The sequence below is a fragment of the Arvicanthis niloticus genome, chromosome 2 (genome assembly GCF_011762505.2).
Source record: "Arvicanthis niloticus isolate mArvNil1 chromosome 2, mArvNil1.pat.X, whole genome shotgun sequence".
Lineage (NCBI taxonomy): Eukaryota > Metazoa > Chordata > Mammalia > Rodentia > Muridae > Arvicanthis > Arvicanthis niloticus.
The window spans coordinates 8,266,566-8,279,228 of NC_047659.1; the positions used below are offsets into that span (position 1 = coordinate 8,266,566).

Here is a 12,663-nt window from a genome sequence, read left to right on the forward strand (position 1 = left end):
CAGTTGTGTTGGATTCCCCAGGAACTGGAATTACAGGTGGTTGTGAGACACCCAGCATGGGCACTAGCTACCACACCAGGTCCTCTGCAAGAGCATCAGGTGCTTGTGGACTGCTGAGGGAGCTTTGCCGCCTTGCTTTCTGAGATAGTGTCTCACTAAACCTGGAGTTTACTGATATGCTAGGCTGCCTGGCTGGACAGTGAGCCTCTGAGATCCTCCTGTCTCTGCGTCCCCAGTGCTGGCATTATAGGTATGTGCTGCCGCGCCCAGCTTTTTAAGTGGTGCCGGGGATCCAAACTCAGGTCCTCATGGTCCCACAGCACATGCTTTACCCACTGAGCCATTGCCCCAGCCCTCCTCAGGCATTTCTAGCTCAGCCATAATAGTTCTAGGAACAAATTAAATGAAATAAAATGAAAAAGCTAGAATGAAAGAAGCCTCCTAAGTGGTCTCTGCCTAATTTATTTATTTTTTTTCCTTAGTGAGCCATTCAAGCGAGATCCAGATCGAAATGAGCTGGTCTGGGGAGACACTGGTTTAGCTGCCAGCTTCTGGCTACCCACTTACCGACTCCAGCTGCTTCCAGCAAGTCTCTATGTGTTGTTGAGCCTTCCGGCCATCATGGAAATTCTGTGAAGCAGAAAACAGAGCAGGGGTCAGCATCTACCCTCCTCGTGCTAATGAAGGAGGAAAAACTTTCCATCTACCTAAGTGGCTTTGTGTGTGTGTGTGTGTGTGTGTGTGTGTGTGTGTGTGTGTGTGTGTGCATGGAGGCCAGAAGAGGGCATCAGATCTCCTGGGGCTAAAGCTACAGATGGTTGTGAGCCACCAGACAGATGTTGGAAACCCAACCCAAGTCCTTTGCAAGAGCAGCAAGAGCTTTTAACTGCTGAGCCATCTCTCTAGCCCCTGTAAGTAGCCTTTAGGTGTCACCTGGGCTGGAGGTGCAACTAACTCAGTGGAGATGTGCCTGCCTAGTACGTGTGAGGCCCTGCAAAACAAACAAACAAACATTGAACTTCTAGTCAGTGTGGTCCAAAGGAATGTAAGAGTTCAGGCTGGTAATCCAGGACAAGTGTGGTTGATGCAGGAGGATTTCCAGAAGTTCAAGCCAGACCCAAGTGAGGCCTTCATCTCAAACAACAACCAAAGTTTAAATGATAAACAAGTTAAGAGGAAATGAAAATAAGCTGAGCCCGGTTGAGGAGCCCAAGCTTCAGACACAGCAATGGTGAATGTGAAATTGTGTGTCACTTGCAAAAACAACAGACATGCCTCACTGAGACAGCCCTCACACCAGGAGATGTGACACACACCTTTAATCCCAGCATTGGGAAGGCAGAAGCAGGAGGGTGCCTGAGGCCTGCCAAGGCTGCACAGTGAGAGCCCATCTAAAAAGAAAAGCATACAGCAATCACTGGGGTCATCTTTTGAGCACTGGGGAGTTAACATGTTATATTTCACTCCCACAAATGAAAAAATTGTACTTCTTAGCTGTCTCCTCCCCCAGCCTCTTCTGACTTTATTTCTTCCTGTTCACATGAAAGGATACTTTCAAACTTCATCCTGTTGTAGTATGTATCTGCCCACTAATTCTTTTTTTTTCTGGCTGAAAAATATACCACCGATAAAAGACGGACCACTCGTATGTAGCCGCTCGCTGGTTGGTGGGTATTCGCTTTGTCCCTACAAACAGGGAGAATACAGATGTTGACGGTGTAAACAGGGCTGTGGACTTTCTGTGAATAGAAACTGCACCTTAGAACCTTTAAAGATGTCGAGTGATTACTGTGTGTTGGGTGTGCAGATGATCTGTGTGACGGAGTTGTGGATGGATGCCTTAGCTCATGTGGAGGTCAAAACATAAGTTGCTGGAGTTGGTTCTCTGTTTCCAGTGGGTGGGTCCCTAGGGTTTAAGCTTTATCGGTTGGGCCCTCTCAGTAGCTCTAGAATCTTTTAAAACAGAAAGGCCTCATGGCAGGCAGGCCTATGTGACTACTGTTACCTTCCAAGGACCCCAGAAAGCCAGGTCAGGGCAAGATGCTAGAAGGAAATGGGCTTAGAGAGGGGGACTGGTGGTTTGGGGTCTGACTGAGCAGAACCTATGGTGAGTCTGAACTTGGATGTTGTGAAGGGAAGACTCCAGAATGGAGGCTGTTGCCTGGTGACACTGCAGGTGAAAGGACTCTAACCACTCGAATGCTAGCCCCACCAGCAGCCACCATAGATGTCCTCTGATTGGTCAAGACACTGGGAGTTCAGAATCAGATATGAATTAACAGAAGTCCCGGGTCTTAGAGATAGCTCAGTGGATAAAAGTGCTGGATGCCAAGACAGATACCCAGAGTTCTATCTGGGGTCCCACCTGGTGAAAGGAGAGAAACCAGCTTCCCAAAGCTGTCCTCTGACCTCTAGCCATCTGCTGTCCCTGTCCACAGGTGTCCTGGACCCTAACCTGAAGAGATCTTAGCAGAGTTCCCTCAAGGTGGGAGGAGAAACCAAATCCACAGAGCTGTCCTCTGACCTCCAACTGAACACCGTTACACACATGCCTGATAAAATAAAGTCTCTTTTAAGTTTAGAATGACCCTGCATTTGGCCTGAGTTTCAGAGGGAGGAAAAGGGGGGCAGGGCAAAGATTCCAGAGTTCAGTCCAGTGTGGCCTGGGGTCTGAGAGCATGGGTTAGCATGACACACCCACCAGAGAAGCCTCCTCATTAGGTGGGTAGTTAAAGCAGGGAGAGACCGCCAAGGATGACAGCTCTAGGAAAACAAACACACAAACAACAACAACAAACCCACTACAGCTACACAGAGAAAATGGCACCTCTCTCACTCAGCATCCTAAAACTACCATTCCCCTTTAACATGCTTCCAACAGACTCGAATGGAATCAGCAGGCCTTGACTGAGCGGCCAGAGGCCGCAGGACCTGTGCTTACACGGTAAAGGGCTCTGCCCCTTGGGTCTGATTAGATTTGCTGCCTGAAGCTGCCCAGTCAGTGAGGCTTCCAGTTTGGCTGAGTGAGTCCCTTGACCAAGGACACAATAAACTCTGAGCTCCTCAGGGGTTCACCCTTGACTTGAGAGAGGGCCAGGAGCAGTTCCCTCCTGGTTGTTCTGGTAAATGCCCTTCTGTGAGTATGTGCACCTGTGGAGGCCAGAGGTCAAAAGCCAGTGGTTTCCTCCATCACTCTCCATTTTATTATTTTTGAAGATCTCTCATTGAGCCTAGGGCTCACTGGTTCTGCTAGACTGGCGGACAGGTGACCTCCTGGGGTCTGTCCACCTCTACAGGCATGCACCACCACACTGGGGCTTTACACACTAGGAATTCAAGCTCAAGTCCTGTTTATAAAGCAAATAGTTACTAATTTACTGAGCCATCTCCTCGACCCCTACATGCTCCTTTTGACAAATTTTCCCTTGTTAGCTAGTCTGATGGCCACTTGCCTCCTAACTGTCAAGGTAAGGCTGGTTGGCCGAGTGACTAACACGAAGTACAAGGTCCCTAATGTCCTACTCTGGGCTTCTGCAAAACCTCCGTTTCTTGGTTTCTTGAGCCTCCCTTACTCAAATGCTTAACTCAGCAGAGTCTGGGGACAACCAAGTGCTGAGGAAGGCTGGGGGAGGGGACAAGGCCAGCCTTTTGCCAGAACAATAATACTTTATAAAGGGACAAGTTCTTGTTTGAAGGAGGTCACTGTTCCTACTAAGTTCAACTTTGAACATCCTGTTTTTCTTTTGTTTTAAAGATTAAAGTTTCTTTTGTTTTGTTATTTTAATTTTATAAGTCCAAGAGTTTTGCCTGCATGTGTTTCGTGTATCCTGAGCATGCCTGATACTGAGGAGGTCAGAAAGAGGCCTGGGATCCCCCAGACTGGAGTTATAAATACCTACAATCTTTCAACTCATAAATCCAGGACCTCTGCAGATGGACCTCTTAACTGGGAAACCAGCGCTCCAGCTCCAGTCTTGCAGTTTTTGGTCTCTACAGCCTCAAAGGTCTGGTCCCTGCAGCCTTCACTTTCTTCACTTTTTAATTTCCTAATGGACACGGGGGGGGGGGGGGGGGGGGGGGGGGCAGAGCCTCAGGCTTAGAGTGAAGGAGCCAGAGGCAAGACTAAGGGAAAACCTGGCAGCTTGCAGATTACAGGGCGTGAAGAAGCCTGCAGGGCAGGATGGACAGGAAGCTGTGCACAGCTTATAAAAAGGAAGGAGTGGAGGCCAGGAAGAAGGGGGAGGGATGTCCTGTGGAAGAGAAAGGCAGTCAGGATGGAAATGAAAGCCTATCTCAAACCAGGAAAGTTAACCACACCCACACCCAGGGTCTTCTCTCCAGAAAACCACTTCCACATTTGCCAGGCAGGGCAGCAGAGTTTTGCTGTGTGTTAAAAAGTTGAGGCTGGAGCCACGGCCCTGTTCAGCTCTCAGCACCCACGCCAGGTGGCTCACCTGTAACTCCCACTCAGGAGGGTCCAGCGCCCCCTCCTGGCCTCTCAGCCATTTCACTCACTTGCACAGACACACAATAAAAGTAGCCACCAGGTGCGGTGGCACATCTTTAATCCTAGGACTAGTGAGGCAGAAACAGATGGTTCTCTGTGAGTTTCAGGCCAGCCTGAGCTACAGAGCAAGACCCTGTCTCAATAAATAAATAAATCTTAAAAAAAAAAAAATCATATGTTGGATAATTCTGACTAAAAACCCAGACAGGAAGTTCTCTGGCTGGCTGTTATATAAGTGTGTGGAAAGTGTTCACATTTGCTGTACCCCTTATGTGGATACCTTCCATAAAGACACCCCAGAGATGCACTGCACATCATTAACAATACCCGAACTCTGAGCATGAGGTGATGCTCCCTGCAGCCTTTCTTCTGCCATGTTTGTTCCCAACCCCTCCCCCACGGAGACCCACACTCCGTTCCCCATCCTTCTGTGCAGGACTGACCTCAGGAAGAGGTCACCAGCTCCAGCTGGCTCCTTGGAGGGAAAACAGTGGTTTGAACAGTGAGAAAACTTGAACAAATGAAGCAGATTTGCCAGATGCATTTGTTGTTTACGAACAAACAATGGCAGTGCGCTTCTTCTCAGGACAGTGAGGGAGTGTGTTGGAGAACCGTGCCCTCACCGCTCTGAATAAAAAGGGATTGTTTCCAGGACAAAGATATAAGGGCCGCTTTGGGAGCCCAGGATGAAGTCACCAGCGCTCTTCTCTCCTGTCAGAAAAGGGACAGGAAATGCCATCTCTGGGGACCCAGAGGAATGCTAGTTACTCTCCCTGTAATAAGAAGCTTTGGTTCTCTTTTTAAAACACAAGAATAGACTTTTAAAAAAGAAAAAGAAAAACAAAGGAAAGAAAAAAGATAGAGAAAAGAAAAGAAGGAAAGAAAAAAGCCAAGAGGAATCTGAGGTCCCCTACAAGTATTTGTTTTCATTTCCATTTCAGGTTTTGTTTTGTTTTTAAAGACAGGGCAGGGCCTTCAGTAAGCCCCAGCTGTTCTGGAACTCTGTAGCGCAGGCTGGTCTGGAACTCAGAGATTCACCTGCCTGCCTCCCAAGTGCTGGGAGTAAAGGCGTGAGCTACTGCACCCAGCTCTCAGTTCAGTTCTGAGTTGTACTTGTGTCTCTACAGAAGAAACGTCCTTCAGAGAATTGTCTAGCTCAGTAGATAAGGTACTTGCTGTGTGAGACTGTGAGGGCTTGAGCTCAGATCCCTGGCAACACTTAGAAAGCTGAGCACGGCAGGAGGCCGCAGTAATCCTAGCATCAGGGAGGCAGGCGTAGGAGGAGCCCCGGGGTTCACTGGCCAGTCAGCCAGCCTGACTAAATTGTCAAGCTCCAAATTCAGTGAGGATCCTGTCTCAGGAAATAAGGTGATGAGTTAAGATACCCAGCATTGACCTTGGGAACCACAAGTATGTGAATGGGAGAGAGAGAGAGAGAGAGAGAGAGAGAGAGAGAGAGAGAGAGAGAGAGAGAGAGAGAATTAAAAAAATGAATTTAGCAGGGCCTCCCAGCACTCAGCAGGGAGAGGCAGTCGCTTCTGAGTTTGAGGCCAGCCTGGTCTACAGAGCAAGGTGGATAGCCGGGGCTACATATCAAGACCTTGTTTCAGGGGGGAAAAGCTGGACCTTGTGCCATGAGGCTGAAATCCGGGACACTTAAGGGTGGGGTGAGATGGGGTGGGCAGGGCAGGGGCTGAGGCAGGAGACTGCTAAATTAGAGGCCAACTTGGCCACCTAACGTGGAACCTAAAGAAAAGGAAACATCAGCTTAAAGGGACACAGAGATGACAGTTCCTTCAGTGACTGCTGTCCTGTAGGTGACCATGTGCCTCACTCTGCAAGAGGTCAGTGTGGCCAACTCATGTGACCACCGCTGGCCACGGGAGCAAAACCGGTACACTGTTGTGGAAACAGCCGCTTCAAACACAAAACAAGAAAATTAAAGGAACACACATTGCACGAGGAGCAGTCACCCCTCTGGAATTTTAAACACAGCTCGGTTTCCACAGATGGAAACAAAGGACACAGAGACTTTAAAAGGGCAAAGACAGAAGGAGTCCCCAGACAGCACGTGTGGTGGGGGCTGTCTTGTGGGCTGGGATGACACCGCCCCCAACCCTGACTCAGGGTCCCCTGGTATAGTCTAGCTGGTCTTGAACCCTCTACCCCTGAGCCCCACTAGGGCTGGAAGGGCAAGTGTGCACAATGAAGCTTAAACTTCTTTGGTCCATGTCATGGAAACGGCTCAGTGGGCCTGGATTCCATCCCCAGCACCCTCTTAATGGGGCGAGCCAGTGCATGCTTACCATCCTGGCTCTTAGGCTATGCAGGCCGAGGATCAGGTGTATCTTTAGCGATATAGTGACTTCACAGCCAGCCTGGATTGCTAAAGACCCTGTCTCGAAACAAACCAACCAATCAGCAGGTGAATGCTGAGGCTTGTGAAAGCTTCCAGTGCCATCAAGGGCATTGGTAATCGTTTCCTCTATAACTTCCTCGTTGGTTCCTGGTGAAAAAGCAAAGCTCACTGCCTGGTGATCAGTGAAGCAGATTCTCCAGGCACAGAGAGAAGTGCGCCTGACACTGCTCTGCACAGGCTGACATCTGGGCTCCTTGGTCTCTACAAACTCCGCCTCTGAGATTAGTGGCTTTCACTGTGCTGGACCCCAGGCGGGTATGAAAGTGGAGCTCTGCCAGCCTCTGAAACTCCAGAGGGTCCCTTCACTGTACAGGCATCGACAGTGGTGCTATCTGTCACCTCCTCAAGGACCTGAAGTCAGAGAAGTCAGTCCAGGTTGCAGTATGAGGTGAAGAAAAGCTCGGGAACTGATTGGTAACTCTGCTGGAGACAGAATCTGGTAAATGATAAGAGACTGACCAAAGGCCATAAACCAGGATGCTGAGAGAATGTCTGCTTTAAGCTCACCTCACTTCTGGAAATTCGGTGTGTGTGGGGGTAATCTTGCCTCCCACATAGGGAAAAGCTAGCCCAGGTATGGTGGGGCCAGCTTGCCATCCCCTTAGAGGCCAGAGCTCTTAAAAGTCCCCTTCAGCTACATCCTAAATTCCAGGATAACCTGGAACATAGCAAAACCCTGTCTCAAAACAAAGAGTTAAGAAGAGCTGATTGCAGAATTGTTTAATCTAAACCAGTCAAAACCAGTAAGCCTACAGATCAACAGAACAATAAAAAGTACTTAACCAAGCAGACAGCTTAACTGTACAGCTCAAAGTATTTGTGTAGCTTGTTCAAGGGTCTGGCTTTGAGTGCTGGAGCTGTAAATTCACTTACAAATGAATGACTAGTTATCTGCTAAACATCTGATTATGAAAACAATCCATTTTCCAGAGAACACCCGGGAAAACAATTCTTCTGTTAAATGGAGAACTGAGGCTATAAAGTACAGGGAGATGGCTCAGCCAGAGAGTAAACCTGCCAGCCTAAGTGTGAGCCCCATAACCTACATAAAAGAGGGAGGAGAAAACAGACGCCAGGGAAGCATGCGTGTAGCCATGCTTATCCCTCAGGTCCAGGGTGCCTCTGTGTCACTCCCAGGTGTATGACCCAACAGATCCAAACAGCCTCCGTGTGCTCCAGGCACCTGAGTAGTAGGCACCATCCCAGACCTCCTGAGGGAAAGGCTAACCTGAAGTCACCACAAGTGTCAGCTACTGCTATCAGAAGAGCAAGCCGTGCAGGGCTATAATCTCCCAGACTATCACTGTACTGAAAAACAAACAGGACACAGTCCTGCAAGCTTTTTGTTTTGTTTGTGATTTTGTTGTTGTTTTGAGTCAGTACCTTGCTATGTAGCCCTGGGTGTCTTGGAACTCACTCTGTAGACCAGGCTGGCCTCAAACTCACAGAAATCCACCTGCCTCTGCCTCCCAAGTGCTGGGACTAAAGGCGTGTGCCACCACTAGGGCTGTTTTGAGCCAGGATCTCTTGCAGCCCAAGCTGGCCACAAACTCACTGTGTAGCTGAGGCAGATCTTGAGTCCAGGATCTTCTTGCCTCTATCTCGACCACACTGGATTTTTTTTTTTACTTTATTTTTAAATTTTATTTTGTATCTATGTGTATATGTAAGCATCCTGTGTAATGGAGGAAGAAGGACAACTTGCAGGAGTCAGTTCTCTGCTTCCAAAATGGGAATCTTTGGGATCAAATACAGGTTATCAGGCTTGAGGGCCAAGATCTATCCACAGAGCCATCTTGCTCTCTCTCACACACACTTACACACACACACACACACCACACACACATGCACACATATCACACAGACACACACACTCACATACTAAACACACCATACACACACACCATACACACACTATACACCACACACCACACACTTACACACACACACCACACACACTCTTTCTCACTCTCACACACGCTCAATCACACACACACACATGCTCATACATTCACACATACACACTCATTCACACACTGACTCTCACACACTCACACATGCTCACATTCACACTCACAGGCACACACACTTTTTGAGGTAGTTTCTTGCTAGATAGTTGGTTCTATCCTCTAATATGTTATCCTCCTGTCTCAACTCCCAAATGCCGGGATTAAGGGCTTGTGTTACCACACTGAACTACATATTCCTTCAAAATAATGGTAGCTATGATACAGGAAAGAAGAGATGGCTCACAAGGCCACATATGAAAATTCCACAAATAAGTATTTGCTGACAGTCTTTCCATTATGTCTAGAGATTCCACAATGTTCTTAAATGCCAGTCTAATTTAATTGCAGAACGCTTCGACAAATAGCATCTGTCTGCAGATCCTCCTAACAGAACCTCTGACTGCCAGGCCTGTGGTTAAGAGCATTGGCTGCCCTTGTGGAGGAGCTGGGTTCACTTCCCATCACCCACATGGGGGCTCAGTCTGTGACTTCTGTTCCAAGGGATCCAATACCTTCTTCTGACCTCACTGGGCACCAGGAAGGCAAAATACTCTTTTACACACACACACATACACACACACACACACACACACACATACACAGGCACAGAAAGTTTTGAAACAAAGTTTCTCTGTGTAGCCCTGGCTACCCAGGAATTTATGCTGGCCTCGAACTCAGAAATCCACCTGCCTCTGCCTCCCCAGTGCTGGGATTAAAGGCGTGCGCCACCACCACTGGCTTAAAAGAAGTCTTCAAAAAAAAAAAAAAAAAAAATTAAAGCACATGATTTAGGAGAAGACATAACAGATTGTAAAAACAGATTAACAATGAATAAATGAGATAATCTATTTACAAGCTAGCAAGGGCGTATAACAGTCCTTATCTATAAGCTAAGCAGACATTAACGTGTGTGTGTGTGTGTGTGTGTGTGTGTGTGTGTGTGTGTGTGCGCGCAGATGAAACACAGTGCTCTGCATATGAGAGGCAGGTCTGCAGCACTGAGCTGCACCTCTGGTCCCTAACTGGTTAACTCTAGGAAAGTGCTCATCATTGGGCTGCACTCCCAGCCCTGGCCACCTCTATTATTTTCTAGTTAGTGCTATTCCTTTTTCCCCTGCACTTCCTGCACGCCTGCCTTCTTTATGCTTGATGAAGTAGGCAAGGGCATCCCTGTCCTGGAGGAGCAGACATTTTCAAGTGAGGTAGGATGTGAGAAAAACCAGCAAGCAAGCAATTCCATTCAACACCTCCTGGTGCAGTGGGGCGGGGTTAGTGGGGCGAGTGGTTAGCATGCACACAGTCCTGGTTCTGTCTCTAGTGCTTCTCCAGCTTCCCCAAAAGCTAGATATGGTTAAGCACTATGCGGAAAGAATAATGTAAGGAATTAAAGGTATGGCTCAGAGGTTAAAAGTGCTGGCATGGCAAGTGGATCTCTGAGTTTGAGACCAGCCTGTTCTACGTAGTGAGTTTCAGGACAGCCAGGGCCATATACACAGAAAAATCCTGTTGCAAAAACCAAAACATAGCAAAGCAAGAAAAGCTGAAAAGGGAGAGGCATTTTAAGTGTGGCAGATGGGAAAGTCTGCTGGGAGAAGGAAACGTTCCTAAGGAGTTCTCAGGGAGGAAACCTGTACAAAGGCTCTGAGGCCAGTGAACCCAGCCATGGACCACACAGCAGGAGGAGTGGGACAGGGAAGGGTGGGGCTCTGATAGGCTGTCCATCTTCTGACTCACTTCTGAGACAGAACGGATACTTGCTACAAAGAGGAGAGCAGTTTCTGTTTGGGGAGATGGCTAAAATGCTAAACCCTGTGAGTAGAGAAGTCGGAGCCCTAAACAGGAAGATAAACCTTTGCAAAGATCATGGCAAGGTCAAAAGCAGGACAGCAGGCCTGGGCTGGCTCCAGATTCCAGGTGGTCCAGAATTTTATCTTTATACTAGGGGGTATTGTTTTCTTCTGAGCCCCAGGGTTCTGTCTCACTGCTTCCTAGCTGTTTCACAAAATAAAATGCCTTGCTGGGTGTGGTGGCGAACACCTTTAATCCCAGCTGACCTGAAGATAGAGGCAGTCAAATCTCTGAGTTCGAGGCCATCAAAGGTCTACAGATTTGTAGGACAGCTAAATAGTGAAACCCTATCTTGAAAAACAACAAAACAATAAACAAATAACACTGCCCTTAATGGCTGGTCCAGCAGAGAATGTTGTCAACCTTAGGTCTCCAACCTTGGAGTTGTGGACAGACGCTTGGCTCAGCTAATTCAGTGTGTGGAAAGCCTAGCAAGGGAAGCTTTTAGAATGTCCACTGACAAGACACCAGCTATAATGAGATGGCTCAGCAGGTAAAGAAATCAACTCCTGAACGTTGTCTTCTGACCTCTGCACACAGATCACAACAGGTATTACGTGGACTCATGTAGCACCCACGAGCCTACGCCGTACTCACTGGCCTTGAATGTCTGATCTGCTGGCCTCCAGCTTCCATGTGCCCCATCCCACCTGGCTCTAATTTTATTTATTTTATATTTATTTTTATATGTATGCATATTTTGCCTGAATTCATATATCCATACCACATTTATGCTTTGTGCCCAAAAAGGCCAAAAGAGGGTCTTGGATCCCTTAGAACTGGAGTTAGAGGTGGTTATGAACCACCATGTGGACCATGGGAACCAAACCTGGGTCCTCGGCTAGTGCCCTTAACCAATGAACCCTCTCTCCAGCCCGTTTGTTTTTAAAACAGGGTCTCACTATGCCACCCTGACTGGTCTGGCACTCGTTATGTAGACCAGGCTGGTCTTGAATTCACACAGATCCACCTGCTTCCTCTACTGCTCAATTGTTTAAGGTGTGCTTGTTAGGACAGGGTGTCACTATGCAGCCCTGGAGGCCTGGGACTCATTGTGTAGCACATGTGGTCATGGAATTTGCAGAAAACTTTTTGCCCTGCCCCCTCCAAACTCTCCCAGTGCTAGGAGCATGGACATAAGCCACCACACCCCACTCCTTGTGGCTCTCAGCTGGGAGAACATCCTTGTCTTTGGTCCATCCCATGGGGGAGGACACCCCAATATGCATTACCGATTTTCTCTCCTGCTTCAGCTCCTGAACGTAACGCATCAGGTCCACCGTGATCTGTGACGTCATGTTCTCGGAGATGACTTCGTGTTGCCCGGCATAGTCGTTCATCTCATTCAGGGTGGAAAGAAACGCTTTACACGCCGTGTACCTGAGGACAGACCACACCGGCTCCTTCTCAGACAAGCCCACCCCCATCCTCACACGCTTCACTTGAGGAAATAGTAATTAAAATCAGTCTGCTCTGCATCTGCCTCCCAGAGGATCTTGCCGGTTCATTACACAACAGCTCAGAATTAATTACAACCCAAACCCGGCCACAGGTGCTCTGTGAAATGTAACCTCTGCCTCTGTTTATTCTCAGACCAGAGATGGTCCCAAACTCACCGGCCCGTGTCCATAAAGTACACCAGGCCCCTGGACCTACTACATCAAAGACAGTATTTCCACCATGCACAAGGACCCGCCGATGCTGACTGAGACGGACATGGCTCCTGGCTGGATGAGCAGGTGAAGTGGGGCTTCTGGTGATACAGAAGGGAGCCCAGACTCTAGGGCAGTGGTTCTCAATCTGTGGGTTGTGACCTCTTAGGGGGTTGTCAAAAGACCCTTTTACAGGGGTTACACATCAGATATTCTGCATATCAGATA

General features: G+C 48.3%; 1 protein-coding gene across 20 annotated transcripts in view; it reads right to left on the minus strand.

The window, feature by feature from the left end:
- Fnbp1 (formin binding protein 1) overlaps positions 1–12,663 on the minus strand; it is a 113,179-nt gene that overhangs the window by 55,199 nt on the left and 45,317 nt on the right. For all 20 annotated transcript variants that reach the window (XM_034494091.2, XM_034494090.2, XM_034494089.2 and 17 more), the window contains 2 exons: positions 12,016–12,163; positions 568–630 (listed from right to left, as the gene is read on the minus strand). In XM_034494091.2, coding sequence (XP_034349982.1) covers positions 568–630; positions 12,016–12,163 — 211 coding nt within the window. The remainder of the gene's footprint in view (positions 1–567; positions 631–12,015; positions 12,164–12,663) is intronic.